At 39.3% G+C, this 20,602-nt stretch overlaps 1 protein-coding gene across 2 annotated transcripts; it reads right to left on the bottom strand.

Moving 5' to 3' along the window:
- Positions 1–592: 592 nt before the first annotated feature.
- On the bottom strand, positions 593–7,575 carry LOC104426339 (ABC transporter B family member 1). 2 transcript variants are annotated; one of them, XM_010039348.3, is made up of 11 exons: positions 7,192–7,575; positions 6,577–7,098; positions 6,411–6,465; positions 6,127–6,302; positions 5,831–6,031; positions 5,479–5,738; positions 5,074–5,390; positions 4,638–4,861; positions 3,066–3,439; positions 2,221–2,935; positions 593–2,086 (listed from the first exon to the last, which is right to left on the bottom strand). In XM_010039348.3, the coding sequence occupies exons 2-11, from the start codon at positions 7,054–7,056 to the stop codon at positions 803–805; spliced, it is 4,086 nt and encodes a 1,361-aa protein (XP_010037650.1). In that variant the 5' UTR covers positions 7,057–7,098; positions 7,192–7,575; the 3' UTR covers positions 593–802. The 2 variants fall into 2 exon arrangements, with proteins under 2 accessions (XP_010037650.1, XP_010037649.1); XM_010039347.3 differs by having other exon boundaries at positions 6,577–7,575.
- Between the last annotated feature and the right edge of the window lie 13,027 nt (positions 7,576–20,602).

Below are 20,602 nucleotides of genomic sequence, written 5' to 3'. Positions count from 1 at the left end.
CGAGAAAACGGAAGGGACCACAGCAACGCCATCATCCTAACCTGTCATTTTCTCTATCGGTTCTTTTCTCCGTCTCTCTTACGCTTTTTGTCCACCGCAGGCTAACACCAAGCCACTGGCTGTGCTCGTGTTGCGTTGCGTGCATGGTCGATCTCTTTTGAGTGAGAGCCCTTTTCCTTCCTTGTCCTCATTCCCTTGTTGCTGCTCACTCTCGCTTTCAGTGTCGCCATCTTTGTCTTCAGGACTCCGCGAGCGCGCATGTGCAACCACCTCCATTATTATGCTCCCCACGAGGCCCCCATCATTCGTGTTTGCCGTGTATAATTGCATGCCGATCTATCTGGTTCAGACAGGATCCGCAATTCGCACCTGCCTTCGATGTTCCGTTTGTGCGGATGCGACTGGTTTGTGTCAATCCCGTTCACAGGAAAGATTTTTCTGCCAAATTTATTGGGCGTCCCTTCTCGGGATGACGTGATCAAACCAGCATGGTCACGCCAGAAATCAGAAAAAGATTACGACTTCCTGTTTTCAAATATCTCAATGTGTTCATTGACTTCCTTCTTGTCATGCAAACTGCAAGTTTGTGTGCTTTTGACCCAAACAAGCTCGATGAAGCTCATATCATTCATAGAGAGCATTTTCCAAATTTTGGTGAGAACATATATAGCTAAGAACAATTAGATAATAATACACATCCCTATACTATACGTAATCAGCCCCAAAAAACAAAAAACAAAAAAAAGAGTTCCAAAAACATATGATGGGGTATAAGGAAATTCCCCTTGGGTATCAAAACTCATCAGCCCTCTCTTTCCCCATCTTCCTTCGGCCTCGAAGAGCTTGAGCCTGAAGTCATTCCGATCACCTCGCTGTGAGTGAATCTCTGTAGCTGTATCATCCTTGCATAGGTTCCATCTGGATAGTTTTTCAGTAGCTGAGAATGCGAACCTTGCTCAGCCACTTTCCCATCATCGATAACCGCAATGACATGGGCATTCCTGATGGTCGATAGCCGGTGGGCCACCACAATGGTCGTCTTCCCAGCACAAGCCCGGTCCAATGCCTCCTGCACAGATCTCTCCGACTCAACATCGAGTGCACTGGTCGCCTCATCAAGCAGCATTATGTCCGCTTTCCTCACAAGTGCTCGAGCAATGGCTACCCTCTGCTTCTGTCCTCCAGAGAGTTGAACTCCTCTCTCACCGACGTATGTCTTGTATCCATCAGGAAGCCCTGATATGAACTTGTGGGCATTGGCTAGGGTCGCAGCCTCCACAATCTCGGCCTCAGTAGCCGATTCATGCCCATATGCGATGTTCTCGTAAATGGTGGTAGCAAAAAGGCATGGCTCCTGAGGAACCATTGCAATGTGCCTCCTTAGTGACTTGAGATTGTACTTCCTAATGTCCTTCCCATCAATCATGATCCGCCCAGAGCTTGACTCGTAGAATCTCTCAATCAGTGCAATGACCGAGCTCTTGCCGCATCCACTGGGGCCTACGAGCGCAAGGATCTTTCCCGCACGGGCCCGGAAAGTCAAGTCACGGAAGATTGGCACATCAGCACGGGATGGATAAGAGAAATCCACATGCTTGAACTCGATTTCCCCACGGAGGCGATCCGGGACTTGCGTGGCATCTGGCTCATCAGGGTCAATCTCAGTTTTCCGGTCAAGAAGTTCAAATACTGATCTCATGGCTCTACCGCCCTTAATGAAGTCAGGAGCAAGAGTTAATGTTTCTGCTGCTCCGTTTGCAGAAACCATAAGGACCATGAAGACACGTATCGTCTTCGAAAAATCAGAGATCCCATGCTTCACAAGCCATGAAGCATACCAAAGGCCAAGAGCATACGAAGCATAGAGTGCAAACTGGGCCACCCCATATCCACTTCCAGCGATCTGTCCCTTCCAGAAACAGCGCCGAAGCGGAGTTTGAAGGTTGAAGGAGAAAAGACCCACAATTTGCGCTTCAGAATTGAAGGCTGCGACTGTCCTTACATTGGCTATGGCTTCGCCAGCTAGTTGTGTGGCCTTAGCATGGGAAGCTTCAAGATCTCCCGAAAAGCCGGTCATGAACATTTTCTGTCAAAAGTGAAGAAACAGGAATAAATCAGGGGGAATATTGCATATATGTAAGGGTACTAAGGCACACTCTCAGAGCTTGAACACAAGACATGCTGAAACTCATTAATGACATTGGTTAGGAAAACACCAACCTGCAAAACAGTAGCTGCAACAACCACTGGAAAGACAGCAATAAGGACAAGGGCAAGGCGCCACTGCAGGACAAATCCTGCAGTGCAGGCAACAAGCATGAGGGCTGTGTTCTGCACGATCACTGATATACGGTCTCCAATTGCTGACCTGACATTATTGGCATCAAGAGATAGCCTTGCTGCAATCCTTGCGCTCTCATTTTCCTCCTGATCGAACCATGCCATTTCATTTTTCAGCACTGCTGCCAGCATTTTCTCCCTCACCCGTTTAGTGAGGTTCTCCCCAACAATATCCCAAAAGAAATGTTGCAGGGTGTTGAAGAGAAGCGCAGCCGATGAAAGACCAATCAGTAAATAGCAGTACTTTGCGATCTCCCGAATCATATAAGCATGGTCCGGGTTGTAGTAGACACTCATGACGGCACTTAGAACATAAGCAAAGAAGGCACTGAGAGAACCGCAAACAACAGAGCCTATGGACCCAACCAAAGCATAAACCCATTCAGGAGAATTCATTTTAGCAAGACGCCAAAAGGAACTGGCTTGCTCCTTGAAAGCAAGCTTCTCAAGCCTATAATTTGGGTAAGATGCATCAAGAGAAAGACTGAAATCAGAGGTCGAGAAGTCCGATAGGCGACGAGAATATGGTGATCTTCCATATGATGAATTTCGTGCAATAATGGGGGAGCTCACGGAGTTTCTTGCACTGGAGGGCCTGCAACAGAAAAAATTTCGTTTGATTGTCTGAAAACACATCTTTAAGTTCTCAAGGGATAGTGCCCTAAGGACAGAAGTTTTAAGGGAATGTTTGGAGGACTAATACAACTACTAGAAGTGAAATTTACCTTGCACTGCTCTTTCTTGCATTATTAAGGGCGGTTTCATGTGCCATCTCCTGCATGCGGATAAGTTTGGCATAGAGCCCATTTTCTCCTTTGGCAAAGAGCTCATCATGGGTTCCAAGCTCAGTGACACTTCCTTGCTGAAGTACAGCCACAAGGTCAGCCTTGCGAATGGTGGAGAGGCGATGGGCAATCACAAGGGTCGTCCTTCCTATCATGAACCTATCAAGGGCTTCCTGCACTAGCTTCTCTGACTCCGAGTCCAATGCACTCGTAGCCTCATCAAGGAGTAATATTGCTGGGTTTTTCAGCATCGCTCTTGCTATGGCTATCCTCTGCTTCTGCCCTCCTGAGAGCTGTAGCCCTCTTTCTCCAACCTGTCATTTAAGAGATTACTAATCAGTTTTCAGTGATCTTGTCCCCTTATTTTTAGAACAGAATCCCTAAGAGAGGTACAGAAACCGCATTCAAGTGATAATTAGTCCATCTGGACCCATTCAGATAAGATATGCAACATTAACTCTCAAAAGATTCAGTCTCTATGTTGGAGTTTATGGCAACTATCCTCTGAGTTATCATTTTATTTTTTCCTCTGGGGGGGTGGTTGTATGGTTTGCAATTCTCAAGTATGGAATTTGCAATCAGTCCCAAGATGCTTTGCTATTGCAATTCCATTGAGAAGTTGAAATTTAACATCATTCAGCCCATTTGTACAGTCGAAACTTATTCTGCATTTTACTTCACTCAACTCTGCACTTTGACCACCATTCTCTCTACTTTATTGCTCCCTTTTTTTAGTCCAAAATAAAAATTTCTTCTTCATAACCAATGTTATTTGATCTTTGTCCCTGTTGGTAGGGCAGATTCTCCTACATTTTGCCCACTCAAAATGTAACCATCCTAATAGAAACAACACACCTCGCTAAAGTAGTTCATCTTCATACCATGCCCTTCATGCGCTTATTTTCCTGGTTTCCCACTGTGCTCGTGGGAATTTTCTCTTCCATCCTCAAAACGTTTCTTTAGTACTTGGTTTCTGCCTAATCTATATAGAACTTTTGTCTATATCTGCACATGCACTGTTGAATAAGGCACGTTACCTTCTTTATAATTGCATTACAAGACCGACCATTTCCCTCCATTGACATTTTAAAATGAAATGAAATCCTGGGTCCCGGATGTTGACCAAATGAATGGTTGAATTTAAAATTAAGCAATTATGAATTCTCTTTAAAAAATCTACCACAAAAAGTGGACCTTTCCTGGTCAAAATCCATGATTAAGTGTTTGCTTAAGGAATGATCAACTTCACCCACTCCTCCACCTCTCTAAACTGACATAAAGACAGATTATCAAATGCCTATAAATCACCAACATCATCAGTATGACCCCCGTAGTCAGATTAAAAGGCAAATTAAATTAAAGAAATCAATGTTCTTATACAGCGATTTGCTCCCTAAACTTTCAAACAGGAAAGTGGAAAACAAAGGCATCCCAAGAATAATACCATGTATTGATTACAGCCTAAAAAGAGAGCGAAACATAACCAATAAATAGACTGCATAATTTGCTAACCTGTGTATCGAAGCCATCTGGGAGCTTGACGATGAAGGAATGTGCATTGGCAACTCTGGCCGCTTCTTCGACCTCAACCATGCTTGCATTGGGCCGGCCTAACAAGATGTTCTCTTTGATGGTGGTCGCAAAAAGCGCCGGTTCTTGGCTCACAAGCCCTATTTGCTCCCTTAGCCATCTCAACTTCAGTGTCTTTATGTCATGCCCATCAAGCATTACTTGCCCTGAAACACATTCGTTTATTAACACACAAACAGTTTCTTCTTTTTTCAACAAAGTGTAATGCATTGACATTTCTCTCTTCAACCATGCATAAATCAACTCATTCTGAGAACGGAAATTATCTTCAATGGGATTAAAAAATCAACCATCAAACATCTTCAGTGACTTTTTTTCACAAGAAGTTGAATTTTTAGTTAGGTTTTCAAGAAATTACCAGAAGTGGGATCGTAAAATCTCTCAATCAGCGAAACGACCGTGCTTTTACCAGACCCACTGCTGCCAACCAAAGCTATGGTCTTCCCAGAAGGCACTGTGAGAGAGAAGTCATTGAGTATCCGAACATCAGGCCTCGACGGATACGAGAAATCCACATTCTTCAGCTCCACCAGTCCCGTCACCGAGCCGGGCTCCAACCCCGATTCACCATTCCTGTCGATGCTCGGCTTGTGGTCAATTATTCGGTAAATCTTTGCAGCTGCAACCCTCGCCTTCACAAATGCCCCCATGCTCGGCAACGATTGCCCCAATGCACTGCCCCCAATTAACAGAGAATCAGCAGAGAGACCATCAAAGAACTTTCTTCCTAGAAAACACAGCCGGGGACTCGAGAGACACTTACAGGCCACCGATCATGACGGCGAACATGGTGGATATGGCAAGACCGCCGTTGGTGAAGTGGTGGCGGACGAGGTAACCACCGTACCAGAGGAGGAGGGCGTAGCAGCAGAAGACGACGAAGTAGGTGGCGCCCAGACCCATTCCTTTGGCAAACCCGGTTCGGTACCCGATCCTCTGCGCTATCCTCAGAGCAGAGGAATATGCTTGGAGTGCCCTCGACTCACCCACGAATCCCAAAACGACTCGAATTTGCGCCACCGTCTGTCAACATACTCAGCCACCATCAAAATCGGCGAGCCCCAGGAACGAAAAACCATACAGAAGGGCGGGGAGGGGCAAGGAATGATCTCTACCTGTTCGACGGTATTCCCAGCTTGCGAGAGAGCGTCTTGGCTCTTGGAGGAGAGCTTGGCCAGAGTGGTGGTGTGGATCCCGCCAATGACGGCGATCAGAGGGACCACGGCGAGGGTGACCAGAGCCAGCTGCCACACGGCCGTGAATCCCACCACAAAGCCAGACACGAACGTCCCAATGTAATGTAGGAAATTCCCCAGCTGCAGCACAAGATATCGAAACAAGAGGATGAGGAGATGAATTTGATGCGTAACAAGAAGACTGGAAAACGCGTTGCCGTTGCTGGGCCTCAGACCTTCTCGCTAATGGCGTCCTGGACCATGACGGCGTCGGTGTTGATGGCGTAGACGACGTCCGAGGTGCGAACCTCCGTGTCGAAGTACTGTATGTCCTGGTTCAGGGCAGCTTCCAGATACTTGATCCTCATCTTCGTCGATTGCCTCTCCCCTGTCCACATCCAGCATGATATCTCTGCAACCACAAATTACATACCTCTTCAGTTCAAGAATTATACTTCAGGAAAACCCATTTAAGGGAAGAAACCAAAGTGGCGGAGAGAGAGAGAGAGAGAGTCGAGACCTGCCCATGAAGAAGCCCATATTGCAGCACCCACCACCAGAAAGTAGAATGCGTACTGCCAAGTGTTTTCACAAGCACAAAGATCAGTGATAGTGCGATTAGCAGATAATGGGTGGGAAACCGAAAGTCCTGCGTTTCTTTCTTTATTTCTTTTTTAGCGCATTACCTTCAAGACTTCCTGCATCATCTTATCCATGTTGTTGGCATTGGACCCGAAGGAATTGACGAGATCGGCGAAGAACCTCAAGAAGAGAGGCAGGGAACACCCATGTACGAGCGCACCCAGAGACCCAATCCCCATCAGCACATAATCCAACCCATCAGCGAATCTGAACAGCTCGCCGAACCCAACCGCAGGAAGATCTTTCGGCTTCTCTTCGCTGTTGCCACCCCCAACACTGGTACTACCACCATCCCCTTTGGACTCAGGTGGTGGCGAAGAAGAAGTAACAGTAGTGAAACTAGCAGCAGCACCATCACTGGTACTATTAGCAGTTGTATCGTGGGCATCCATTTCTCCTGCTTTCTTAGGTACGCTCTGCACACTCGAACCTGATTCGAGTGTCAAATTGGGTTCTGTTGGAGGGTGGTGGGAGAGGAGAGAGTGAGGAGGAGAGGAGGAGGAGAGGAGCTCAAGGCCTTGCATTTCTGACCATCGCCACTGCTCAATCGTGGCCTTTATCTCCTCCTGAGGAGAAGAATCTTGTGACATTTGCAAAACCCAATAAGAAAAAGAAAATTGAAAAAAATCGCTTCTTTCGTGAACAGACAAAGCAAACACCTCCCCCTCCTTCTTCTTCCCCTTCTCTTCTTTTGATTATTGACTGGTGAGTCTCCCCCAATCGACCTGGCTTTCTTTTTTATTTTAGATCAGGTGTGCTTGTTTTTTCTGCCTCTCTCTCTCTCTCCCCTCCCTCCCTCCCTCTCTCCTCCCTCTCTCTCTCTCCTCTCTTTTCTCCTTTTTGCTTTCTGGGGTTTATTTAATTTTTACTCCGAGGTGATGCTCTTGTACAAGAAAAATGGAGAGATTGATTTGGAGGTGTTTTCACGTTCAGTGGGCTGTGCTAAGTGTTTGGCTCAACACAGAAAGTGACGGGTCGTGAGATGAGCAGGAGCGGGGAGAAACAGGGAGCGAGGAACCCCCCGACAAGCAACACTGTGATTGTGAAAACGTGGAGATGGGTTTTTGACTAGGGCAGACCTTTTGTCTTTAAGTGGCCACGAATTCAAAGTGGGGCGAAAAAAAAAAAACCAAATAACATCAAAAGAAATGATTTTTCGCCGCTGGTTCTTTCAAGAAAAGGGTGAAAAAATTTTGGAAATCTTTTTTCTCCTTGGAGGGAACTCAGGACAGTTGATGATGATTAATCAAGCTTGGCTTGGTAGGGAAGTTAACCAGTACGGCAGCGAGTTAAAGCTTTGCTGATGAAAATTCCTGGTTGGCTGCTTTGCACATACATATAGATAGTCGTCTTTCTGTCTGTCTCCTTCAAATCCGGCGATCTTCACTCACCCTGCCTGTCGCCCTGCAGAAGAAAACGAAAAAAAGAAGAAAAGGAAAAAAAAAAAGAGTTTTTTTCTTTTCCTCTTTCCTTTTGTTATTGACTTTTGGGGATTGGCAGGTGGAGCAGTTTATTGCCGGTTTGTTTCTTGTTTTATCAGCACCGTGTTGGGTATTTTCCTCTTCGCCGTCGAGTTATAAAAATAAGTTGATGTGGTTTTCAAATGTTATAGATAAACCATGTGAGTACAAGTGAGTTGGACTGTTAAGAATAATAATATCTCATCCGATGCATGGGATGGATTAGGCTTTAAAATCGGTCTAATGATATTGCCTCGAAACCTAACCGAATAATTAATCTAAAGAATATCAAATCTATCTTGTATCTTTCCAATCTTTCCAATTTTGTTTTTTTCGAAAGAAATTGTGCATAAGTCAATCAAACGAAATTTGTCCCTATCATTGATAATCTTAGTAACCTAAGTTAATAACAAATGGTGCCATTTTCATTGTTTAGAGTATGTTTAAATTATCATTGACAAAATGGTTGTTGACCAATGGAAAGTATGGGAGTGCTCACTAGGAGAAAAAAATAGCTCCCCTCATCAGTGCTAGGTGCAAAAGGACCTGTGATTGATCATACCTTTGCATTTTTTTGTGCAATATACAAGGATAATTATCAATGCTAATGGAGTAATACTTAGCCCCTAATACCCTAGATGATCGTAGAAATGAACAAATCTATGGTAACATCATTAGTGGTTGGACTTAAGTTAGGTAAGATATTAAAAAAATTATTAAGTGATGTTAAATTACAGTTAACAATGCAAGAAGTGAAGAGAGTAACAGATTTTATTAAAAAGGAGAAAAATTTAGTTACAACCAAAATTAAGAGTTCTTATGTAACTACTGAAAAACAATTAAAGAACTTAAATCGTGAAAATATGAAAGGTTTATGCATTACAACGATTGATTTTTACCTTACTAATTATTTAGCCAAAGAATCACTATCGGAAGAAAAAATATCATTTACTGCATGCTTTCTAATTTGAAATGACAAATTAAAAGTAGTTTTTTTTAACTAGTAATTCTACAAAGTCACGCCACCATTTTCTATTTTATTTTTGGCAATGAAAAAATTATACTGTACTTTCTTAACCATCAAATCAAAAGTGAAAGAAAATCAACTCGTGATTCTAAGAAGCCACAGCACCATTGAATGTTCATTGAAAATGTCACATCATCCATATATATAAACCATTTAACCCCCGTTACATTTTGTCTATTTTATGCTAATTATACAATGTAGTCATCGTAAAATTGAGAGATGAGATGAATTATACATTTTTATCACAAACGTTGTTTAATTGACTCTATCCAATAGGCTTTTTCCAAGTACTATTCATTTTTTTGATAAAATACGTGGCTAACCCAATTTGACGTTAAGTTTTTTTGACGAAATTTGACGTTAGTTTAAGTTAAACTTGAAACCTTTAAAAACATGCAAATAATTGTGGTGTGCGTGTATATACACACACTCGACAATATTTGCTTCTCTTTTTTTTCATTTTAGCTTTTGAAGGTACGAGGTATCTCTCACAAGGTCTTGCCCCAAGGGACACACGACTAAAGTTACCTTAATATTTGATGAGACATCTCAACAATATTTAGGTAAAGGAATAAGTGTCGTTTGTTAAAGTATGAGGTAAAAAGTACTCAGTCTTTCTTTCACGGTAAAGGAAAATTTATAGGATGTAAAAAGTGTCAATTGCTTTTTAATTAACTGATATTTTTCTTGGGCATATTCAAAAGCATATCTGATTAATCTAAATCTTCTCTTTCCTTATTGGGAATATAATAAGCTCCGAATGTGAACTTTGGAGCTGCTTTTTTTTAACTTTTGCTTCTTTTATTTGAGACCTTGAGTTTGCCAGGATTGATTGATGGGGAGTGTCTCAAGGGCCCTTCTACATTTTCTCAGTATAAAATTATCGGTTGATTGGGTAAAACTATGTCTCCGTCCTCACCTTTTCACCGTTGGATCAAAAAACAGAAAAGCAAGAATATACAGACTAAGATATTGAATGGTTGAGATTGTTGCGTTTCAATTCAAAGTTGAAAGATTATAATTATTTTGGTTAGAGAGTTTATTGATGATTGTCTTATTGACACTTATTAAGTAGCTAATTAAGAAAGTATCAATACATTATCACGGTTCTTGTTAAATGTCTAATTGAAGCTTTGAAAATTGAGATTGTTCTGATAAAGTGAGCCAAAGTACAAGAAACTTGTTAATAAGTGCAACTTTTATTGAAAAGTATTTTTGGGGTGCTTACTAAGTATTCAAAAAGGAATTTTTGTAATCTTCAGTGTGCCAACTTTGTTTTATTGATACGCGTGATTATGAATGTTTGAATAATTTGTCTTATAGCTTTTCTCATTCAGTTACTCAATAAATGCCTAAGGACACTCTTAAACAAAAACCTTTTTAGAAACAAAATTTAATTACAAAAAGAGTAGATCAACAAGCATGCATAGTCAAGAATAAATTATTCTTTTTCAAAGCCATTATTGTAAAGAACACGAGCTATAAATTCTCTTTTTAATTATTTCCTTGATAATTGCTCCCAGAAGTTTTATGCGTGCACATTTTGAAGAGCCTTCAAAGTCAGAAAACTGCGACAGTCTTGAAGTTCCAACTTCCCACATGTGGATGGCAGTGAACATTTTCGTTTGACCAGAGAACTATTGCATTCATTGCGAGCGTTGACTGGCGGCACTGCGGGCTCCCTTCCATGCGCAGAAGGGGAGGTGTACACGGCTGTTAATGAACAGTGGCTTCGAAAATTAGTTGTCAGAGACCGCCATGGGACAACCTGTGTCCGTTGAATAACTGCTGCAGCTCTGTCATTAACCGGTTTGAATTTCCAACCTTAATTTCCACAAATTTTACCCATTTGTCCATAGAAAAGAAAAAAAGTAAAAAAAACAAAAAACAAAGAGAAAAGGGAGAAAAATGCTAACAGCTAGGATCAGATCTGTTCGAGTTTTAAGAGAATTTAAGAATCCGATCGTGCGCCACAAGTGTCACGGACACATTGAATTCCACCTTTCTTTCGGGTACTTACGGGAGATTCTATTTAAATAGTTGCACACATGTGCAGCCATAATCCAACTATTTCGATTGGAGAGAAACAAGTCGTGAGCACGAGGAATGGAGAGTGATCTGTATTTGTACCATAATTAGAGTCATTCTACAAGTAGCTCAACTTTGTCTTGTATTACGATAGTTTAGATTTTCCATAACAAAAATGTTTCGAGTTGTGTTGATCTCAAGCTAGCCAGCTCAATGCATATCTCTTACTCATCTTACCCATTTTGAGATTGATTTGGTCACTAGAGCATTCATATACTTTCGATTTAGGAATCGATAGTTGTGGAATCTATCCTGCACTAAAAAACTCATATGTTGGTTGGCCTTTTATATTGGAAAATGAGGTTATATTTTTCGACTCCTTCAATGGTGAAAGCTCTAATTTGTGCTGATCACGTGCCTATTGATGTTGAATAGTACATTAAGGGTGTCAAAAAGTTTAAATTCGTTAAGTCTAAGTCATGCATATTTCTTTTTAACTTGTTTATCCCTTTGCATATCTAATGAATCAATTTTTTTCTTTTTTTTTAGGATACGAACCAAGGAGATTATTATTGATAAATAAAGTTTACATGTTAAAGTTGAATGAATATAAGTGGAGATATTTTTTTTATTAATTACGCTAATAGTAATTTCAATTTAAAATTACCGTTAAGTATTAACTATGTTTGTTGTTTGTTTTGTTTGGAGGCGTGCAAAATTTGAAGCAAACTTTTACGAATGAACAAGATATGAAATCCTATAATTCATGTTTCATGTTACATATATTGAATTTTTTATTATTTATTTTATTTTACATGTTTGTCTATGTGATTTGTTGTTTTTAACAAGTGGAGAGTTTTATTGTTGTCTTATCTCAGATTTTTGTTTGATCTGTATCAATATTCATCATTTGGTTGCTTAATATTGCTTTGTCAATAGATACATAATTTCGAAGAATATGTTTGTCTTTTTAATGAATATAAAAAAATGAAAAAAAAAGGAAAGAAAAAAGAATCGACTGGTCCTATGTTAACCTTGGACTAGACTAGATCCATAAAGTAAATTCAGTCCTCGATCCCAAGCTAAATAAGATCGATCCTCAATATCAAAAATTGGAGACCAATACTTTGCAAGTTGATTCCTAGGTTACGTGTTGAATCGACCCACCAACCCGAACCATACTCACACTTACTTCTTACCTAAACTACTCCGGTACCGCAACAAAGCCTCCCGACCTAGGTTCATTACTGTGGCTCCATCTTCTCCTCACTCGTCTCTCTATCTTACACATTCAAGCACCACCATGCTTAGGCGACCTAGTTCAAGGTTATTGATGGCTAGACCTATCAAAATGGTCATAAATCAATTTATTAACCCATATTTGATGGATTGAGTTATTGTATAGGTTAGTTATATTTAGTAAATGAGCTAGAAATGAGTTTAGAATGGGAAAACTAAAAAACATATGAATGTCAAAATGAGTTCACAATTCACCCAAACTTAACCCATCTTTATAATTCTTTCTTCACGTTCTATGACAAAACAACAGATTCCTCAGTCTATTCTAAGTTCATAGAAGTCTTGGTGGGCCTAAAATATAGGCTCGATTTCACCTTATTAAAATATCTAGACAGCTTCTTTTTCCCCATCATTTTTTATTATATTAAATTGTAAGTTGGGTCTCTTATATTGAAGTATATATTTCCTCGATCGCATTTGGTATAGTTATTTTTACGTCATATTCTAATATTAGTTATTGTCATTGCAATGCAATCCATGGTCAGTATAAATCATCTTATTCAATATTTAGTTAACATTTCAAATCCTGCATATTATTTATTGCTGTGATTTTATAAATTCACTACCAAATACTAACTTTCTCTTTCAATGCAATGTTGAAAGCCAATTCTAATAAAGAGCTTAAAGTAGGTTAATTAAGTGGATACATATTCCTATATGTTGAATTAAATATGGAAGTATATTAGGAATTTGAGTTGGGTATAGGTCAATAAATTTCTATTGCATATAAATGATTAAATTGGTTAATTAAGGTCAAAGCATTTATTACCCCAACCCGATCCGACCCGACCCACCTTGTTTAATGGCCCTACTGATGCCCAGGCGACCTTAAATCGAGTGCCACGGCCACATCGCAACCTTGTGAGGTCGCGGCAGCTTCTAAGAGAGAAAGAGAGAGAGAGAGAGAGTTGCACCAAGAGGTGCAAATAGACACAAGTTGCTGAAGACACATAGAAGCGAGGAGGATCTAACCTAAGGGGAAGATAGAGAATTGGGACCGAGACAGCGACAAGCGGCGTCGAGGGGGCTATCCTAGATGGGGACGGCGGTGGCCGGCAACAAGGGAGGGTGGCGGCGAATCAAAGTTAAGAGTTTGGGTGCGTTGGTAGTGTGAGAGGCCTCAGCCTCCAAAATCTTTACATAAAGAAGGATGTTAGATCATCTTAGCGGGGCTTTGATATGTGAAATAAAAGCTTAGCTTTTAATATTGCCTCATTATTTTTGTCTTTCAATTCTCGCAACTTTTATAATTTTACTTCTCTCAACCGCTGATTGGCCAGGGTAGGGATACGTAATTTCAAGTGGGAGTTCAACGGGAATATATTAACTGGAGTCTTGACTGAATGCGTTCAACTGGAAATTTGTCAGCAAATCGTGAACAAATCTTGAGATTCCTCTAATTAAAGATTCTTTAATCGAAAGTGACAGCAAATTATGTCACTCTTTTAATTAGGTGCAACCAATCTCCCCTACCTTGTTTGATTACAAACGTCTCTTGATCTTTTATTCAAGTCAGCGTAGTACACTGCCAAAGCTTCAGTTAACTAATCCTAGTTAAAGATATATATATTTTTTTTCTCTCGGAAATATAAAAGAAAAAACCAGAATAAAATGTACAATACAAATAAGAAATTAAAAAAATAGAAGTACGACTCTGGAATCTGAACGAGAAAGGGGAGAAGAGCGAGCTTGCTTTTGCACACGCCCTGCAGGGAAGTGGCAGGGCATCGCACAGGGAAAGACCCGTATTAAAGAAAGACCCGCCAGAAAAAGGAGTGTGGAGTCGTCATGGAATAGGACTAATTGCTCACTTCCTCAAGCAACATGCGGGCGAAATTTGCAAAGATACTGATCTTGTACGTTTGTATTTCTGTTTTCCATATATTACTTTCTTGGCCTCGACTTCATGGAATAATGTGGATTGTTTAGGAACATCCGATTCAACGTTCTAGATTGGTCTTAAATAAGAAATCAGTTTACCTCCGATTCATGTGAATCCAACATATATGAATCAAAGATACATTTAATGTCTCTTTTAGGCTACTGTAGACATGTATTTTATATATTTAGTAAGTCACTAACATAATGTGACGGGTTAACATGAAATCCAATTAAACTTGCATATGAGAGTTCTTCTACCATCTACGAGCGTGAGAAAGCATCTTATGTACCATTAAATCTCAACTTAAAGTCAGGAAAGATAGTTATAATCAAGCATGGAAATACTATAGAACATCAAATATAAGGCAGAACACGGGGCTGGTACGAGGTACAAGATTTCAAGCATTTATTTTTAACTTGCTGGAGCAGCAAAGTTTTAGCTTCTTGTGGATGTAATTGTGAAGGCCGTGTACCTTAAAGTTACAACTTTGGAGTACCTATTGGAAAATAGGACAAAATAGTTCCGGAAAAAAATAAAAAAGTAACACGCATTCTCACTTGGGAATGTAATTATTATTAATTATGGAGTGTGCAGGTTTGGCGAGACAGGGAGGGAAAGGAAACCGCGTGTGCGGACTTCATACGACCCAATGGTGACCTATGCAATAATGGAGGTGACGAAGCCTATTAACTCCTCCTGCAAGCGTGAGAAATTAGGTAAAAAAACCAATGGAGAAAGCCATTTCTGACTCAGGCTCATTTGGTCCATACATATACTCAGAGTAATATTAATTGGATCGTACCGTTCTCTCCTCACCCGGGTATCATATAGGTAGGACCATCCTCTTTTATGGTATTAGCCCTTGGTATTTGGAAATCTCTCATCCGGATCGCATTCCCTTAATTGGATTCTTCATAACCGTTGATTTTGTTAGGATCGTGTGTGGGGTACGAATGAATTCTTGTGGTCCTTGACCGAGGAAAAAAATTGAGTTATCAAACAGATCATTTAGGGTACGATCTTGTAAATTACAAGGGTCGCACAAAAGGAAAGGAAAATAACGTAGTCCAATTTTGAGCTCGTATTCTTTCCTTGACCGTGACTCACCTACTCAAGGACAGGGAGCAACATGTGCTGGGGACATTCACCCACTCCCTTGACTACATTTTTGGCAATGTTCTCGCCAGGACATTGGAAAGCGTGAACTTAGTTCTCAAGCACAGACAGTAGACCTTAAAGTTCAACATATGTTTGGTAAGCATAGAGATTTTTAGCAGTAGACACCGGAAATTGGTATTGGGATTCTTTATATTCCAACACACTAATTGGTCATATCATAGTCTCCCCGCAATAAAGCTGTCACCTTTCATTGAGTTCAATTAAATCATAAACTTTTTATCAAAATGTGCAATTGAGACAGAAATCTTTCAATTGGTTTAATTAAAACTCATGTTGAAAAGTGCAATTTTAAGATGTCATATAAGCTAGTTTTCAAGGGGCATAGGGGCAATTTCAGATATTGTTCATTAAAATGATTTGGTTGTATTTTCTAAAAAAAAAAATTAGCACTTAACTAAACCTACTAAAAAATTTAGGATTTGATGACACTGTATACACAAAATTTAGGACTTATAGTGCACTTTTTTCCTTCAAAACATGCACCAACTAATTATCGTTAGGGGTAATGATTTTGATTTCGTCCAAGTTCACCTAGAACTTGGAACCTACCCACTTGGAATAAGTTTCCTAATATTTAGAACTTGAAAATTATATCGCATACCCAATAACCTGGAATCTAACTTGTCACAAGTTTTGAGGCCAATTCCAAATCTATCCAAATATCACATATACTATTAATTAAATGATTGTAGTAAATGATCACCTCTAATGACCACTATTTGTCATAATCCATTAATCACAAGTCATATTTTGACACACAAATATTATGAAATGTGGAAACTCAAACGAGTGGTTTCAAATTACATACTCATTGTTGGACGCTATGGAATGCCGCACGATCGTGTAAGAAGATAAAAGAAAAAAAAAACACAAAGATTCATTCTAGATTTTAGGTTCCAAAATCCACCTAAAACCTAGAACCTACAATTGGAATAGGTTTCCCAATTTTAAAACCCGAAACCAACTCTGTATATCCTAGAATTTGGAATAGAATTGGTTCCCACTAACTTGTTAGTTTTTAAGTTCTTGATTCCACTCCTGAACCATGATCACCCCTAATTTCTATGTTACTTTTAGATCCGTGCTATGGCTAACAACCTCGAGAGATTGCTGATTATAACAATTCAAGGTGAAGTCAAATGAGTAAAATAACCACGCTTATCGCTGAATGGTTGCTCGAATTCAATTTTCTCATGTTAGCGAAGGCATATCTAACTTCCTCTGTGGATCCCACTTTGAAAGAAGAATATATATTCCTTAACATATCGACAATTCGCCAAACAAAAAACAAGGCGGAATCAAAATGGGGCCGGGCTCGCATGGAAATTTTGATAAGGAAGTCACCGCCTCTCTCTCTCTCTCTTTTCTTCTTCTTTTTCTCTCTCTCTCTGGAGAATATAATCGGTACTTCTAGATTTCTTTTTTAGGATCAATCAACACAACGTACGAAAAAATGGGTCTCTATCATAGAGGACTTTGTAATATTTTAATAACTCAAGCAAACCCTTCATATAATTTAAGTTTAGCCAAGAAATATGAACCGAGTGAAGCAAAACATGAGGCAAAGTTCGTTGGAGAGTAGGTCGAAAATAAGAGACCGCATTAGCCCAGTTGAGAAACGAGATTGAAACCCTAGTCAATGTGTTTGGTTCTTGGCAGGTGATCTACCCGACTTGTGGGGAAGCCGAAGCGCCTCTACAGAGGTCACGAAAAAGGGTCTCTCTCTCTCTCTCTCACATCGCATCACGAGATTTACAGATGGTAATCATCAGATTTGATCGATTACTCTCACTCTCTCCGAGATTTAATTAAGGAATTCAATGATAGTTGCTAATTGGATCTCCCCATGTCATCAATGCAAATTAGAATGGGGCAGAAAATCCAAAGCCAAACACTCAAATGCCACTCAAATGCCCTGTCGAAAAAGCGGGGCACGTTAACACTCATTATGCCATTCGATTGTCTTTCTCGTGGAGAAGTGTGCATTATCATGCTATAAAGTAATCCCAATTACGCAATCTTTAATTATAAGGTAAGATTTCGGTAAAGATGGTGCTGAGGGTATGGCCGAACGCACCGATGGGAGGGGTGAGTTGTCATCCTGACAGATAGACAAGTGTGACAGTCGTTGAGCACTCCCAAAGTTTGAATTTTATAATAATATACCTAGCTTCAAAAAATTAAAGATAACCCCAGTTTGATTATTGCTCATCGTCCTAGGATCTTTGCTATTGCCCTAATGATTTCGAGGGCCCATCAGGCCATCGCTAGGAACACTATGGGCATAGCCTTGCCTCCTAGAGAAGATTCACGCTATAAGTGAGATTGTGTCTTATCTATTTTAGTAGGCAATTATATTATAACCGCATCTGCGCTCTTTAGAGTTCAAAATCGTGAGTGCTAACCTAAAAGGGTATAAATCTTACCAATTTTTTTTCTTGCATGTTTCCAATACTTTTTTCATGAAGGGCCAGGCACTTCTACAAATGTCCAAGAATTCGATCCTTGGATTGTAAAAGAATAAATCTCGGTTGTTTATTGAAGATTTATGAAGTATTTGTAAGTCATGGCATTTTATGTAGAACGTGCGTGGCAATGCACCATCTTTTGGATGATGATTGGTCTCTCGAGAGAATATAGAAACCCTTGATTGGGCAAATTGCTCTAAGATCACTCTCTTGTTTATTTCGCAGAAAATAAATAATTTAAATTTTTTTTCCTAAAAATGATCACTTGTATCGTTTGGAATAAATATTCAAACATTTTAGTATGCAATGAAGATATATTTCATTCATTCATTTTTTTCTTTTCATTTTTTGGTTGAATTCATTTATTTTCACAAGTGACATAAGCGATGATTTTTATAAAAACATTTTCTAAATCATTCATTTTTTTCAAACAAATAGAACCTCGGTGAAAAGGAGAGGAAAGGAGAAATGTCTCGAATTTCAAATTTTCCCTTTCTTTCTTTTTGTCGAAATTTTAATTTTTCTTCTTCTTTTTTAAATTTCTATCCAAGTTTTGATTCCTTCCATTCCCCCTTATTTCCAAACAAAACCAAAGGCCAAATTTCAAATTTCTGAGATGTTTCGAGGGGACCATACTCAATAAGTAGAATAATAAACAGAAAATCAAAAGAGGAAGTAATTTTCTCTCGAAATTTCAGAATTTGGGAAACGAATTTAAGAGTATACTAGTCATGTTTTTTAATTATAACTCATTTTATTTTTCTATAGTCAAAAACCTTGACCAGGATGGTCATGCATTATGCAGTTAGCATGGAGAAGTTATTATATTGTTTCACATGATTGCGCTTGACCCGAAATGCAATCTTCCACAGCGGTGGCTATAATTAATTAGCAGTAAAATTAGACTAATTTAATTGAAGTGGAGTGCACTCATTGGTCATGTGAAATTGTGCTACAGAAAGTGTGAAGGGATGTTTATTTTTCTCGTTATTCATTGGATGATGTGCATGAAAAGTCGAGGCTTGGGGCACTAGACTCGGGTCCACTTTCCTTAGGGCCTCACATTTTAATGTGAGACTCCCAATGTGTGGACTTTCATAGTCAAATGCGCTTTTCTGATTTATTTGACTATCATCAAAATATTCAAAGCCATATAAAAATTAAATCAAGTAATTTTAATCTCAACAGTAGGTCGGTCAATGACGACTAAACTGCTAACCAGCGAATTTCGACGATAATTGATTCAAAAAATTATATTAAAATTTCGCATAAAACTTAAGGCTATATATATTATGAAATTTTAAAACATATAATTAGATTAACATCTGTATTATAAGTATGTGACTAATTGGGTAATTTTTTCCACGCGCATGAACTAAAATTCGATATTACTTTTTCACCAAAAAAAATCGATATTATGATCTATATTAGATGCTAAGTGCCTCGGTTGGTTTCTCAAAATGTTTTCTGCATTTTATTTTATATATTTACACCATGTTTAGTAAATGAAATTGGAATTCTCTTATCAAATGAAAATTTTGGGGCACATGCTTTTATGCTCGTATGTATATGTTCAACCTAATGATGCGGGTGTCGCACAAATTCTACGTTGTACGACTCAACAAAAAAAACACCACCACTAGTGATGACATTTGAGTCTTCGTCAACAATGCATAGATGACCATGCAAACATTTATTGGATTCCCTTTGTTTTGAAAGTTGGATCTATCTATGGGGACTTTTACTTTTTAGCTTTTTAACTTTGATTGATTATATAGAACTCGTGATTTGTCGTTTATTTAACGTAAATCACCTAAAGCTGTACAAAACATATAGATAAAAAAGCTCCGATTCTTTCACTGGGTTCTGTTTGATCTAAGAAGTCCTTTCTTTTTCCTTTCCTTTTCTCTCTCTCTGTTTTATTTATTTATTTATTATTTTTTGGTACACTATAAAACAATATAACCGAGTAATCCTTTTTTCCCAACAACTAAGACTAGTCCTTGATATCCTTCTTCCTTCGACTTTGGCACAAAACAATTTGACTTTTTTCACTTGCGCCAAAGAAGTGGAGATCGTGGGTCCTCTTGTTCTCACGGAAGTAAAAGACACTCGTGATTCATGTTACATTGGAAAAACCGTAGTCTATCTGCTCCTAAGCCCGAGCCATGCTCGAATGTAGTGTCTAGTGGCTGGCGACAACATCATATTTCGTGTCTTCCATTTACTTGAATTTTCTAGGCTTTCTTTCCAAACCGTCGGTGCCCCAGCTTTCTAAATTAACAAAAAGGAAATATTCATCAATATGTATGATTATTCTAATAGTAGCAAAGTCCAATCAACATGAAAGCGTTCACAACATGGCCATCTCATTTCAAGATCAATGAGATAGGATCTTGAAAAGTGGCTAATGACAAACCAAAAATAGTGTCACCGCAAATAGGCAATTTGCGTGTCCCCACCCTAATCGATCACGCAATGATTACTTCTTTCTTGTGAGTAGTTGTTGAAATTGGCCTCTAATTTGATTTTTCTTTGTAGAGATTAACGCACTAATTACTCGACATAATCAAGTTCTTTAGTTAGCTTAGTGGAGAAACTTAGTGGGAATCAGGAGGAAAAGGTTCTTCCTTTACAGAACACGAGTATCCTTAATGGTGGCAAGTGTGCAACCGTTGGAGCTAATTAAATATTTTAGATCAATGGCACCAATAATTGATTTATGGA

Source organism: Eucalyptus grandis, chromosome 11, assembly GCF_016545825.1.
Source record: "Eucalyptus grandis isolate ANBG69807.140 chromosome 11, ASM1654582v1, whole genome shotgun sequence".
NCBI lineage: Eukaryota > Viridiplantae > Streptophyta > Magnoliopsida > Myrtales > Myrtaceae > Eucalyptus > Eucalyptus grandis.
Note: the sequence above shows the minus strand (reverse complement) of the source record. Positions and strands in the feature narration are given on the sequence as shown.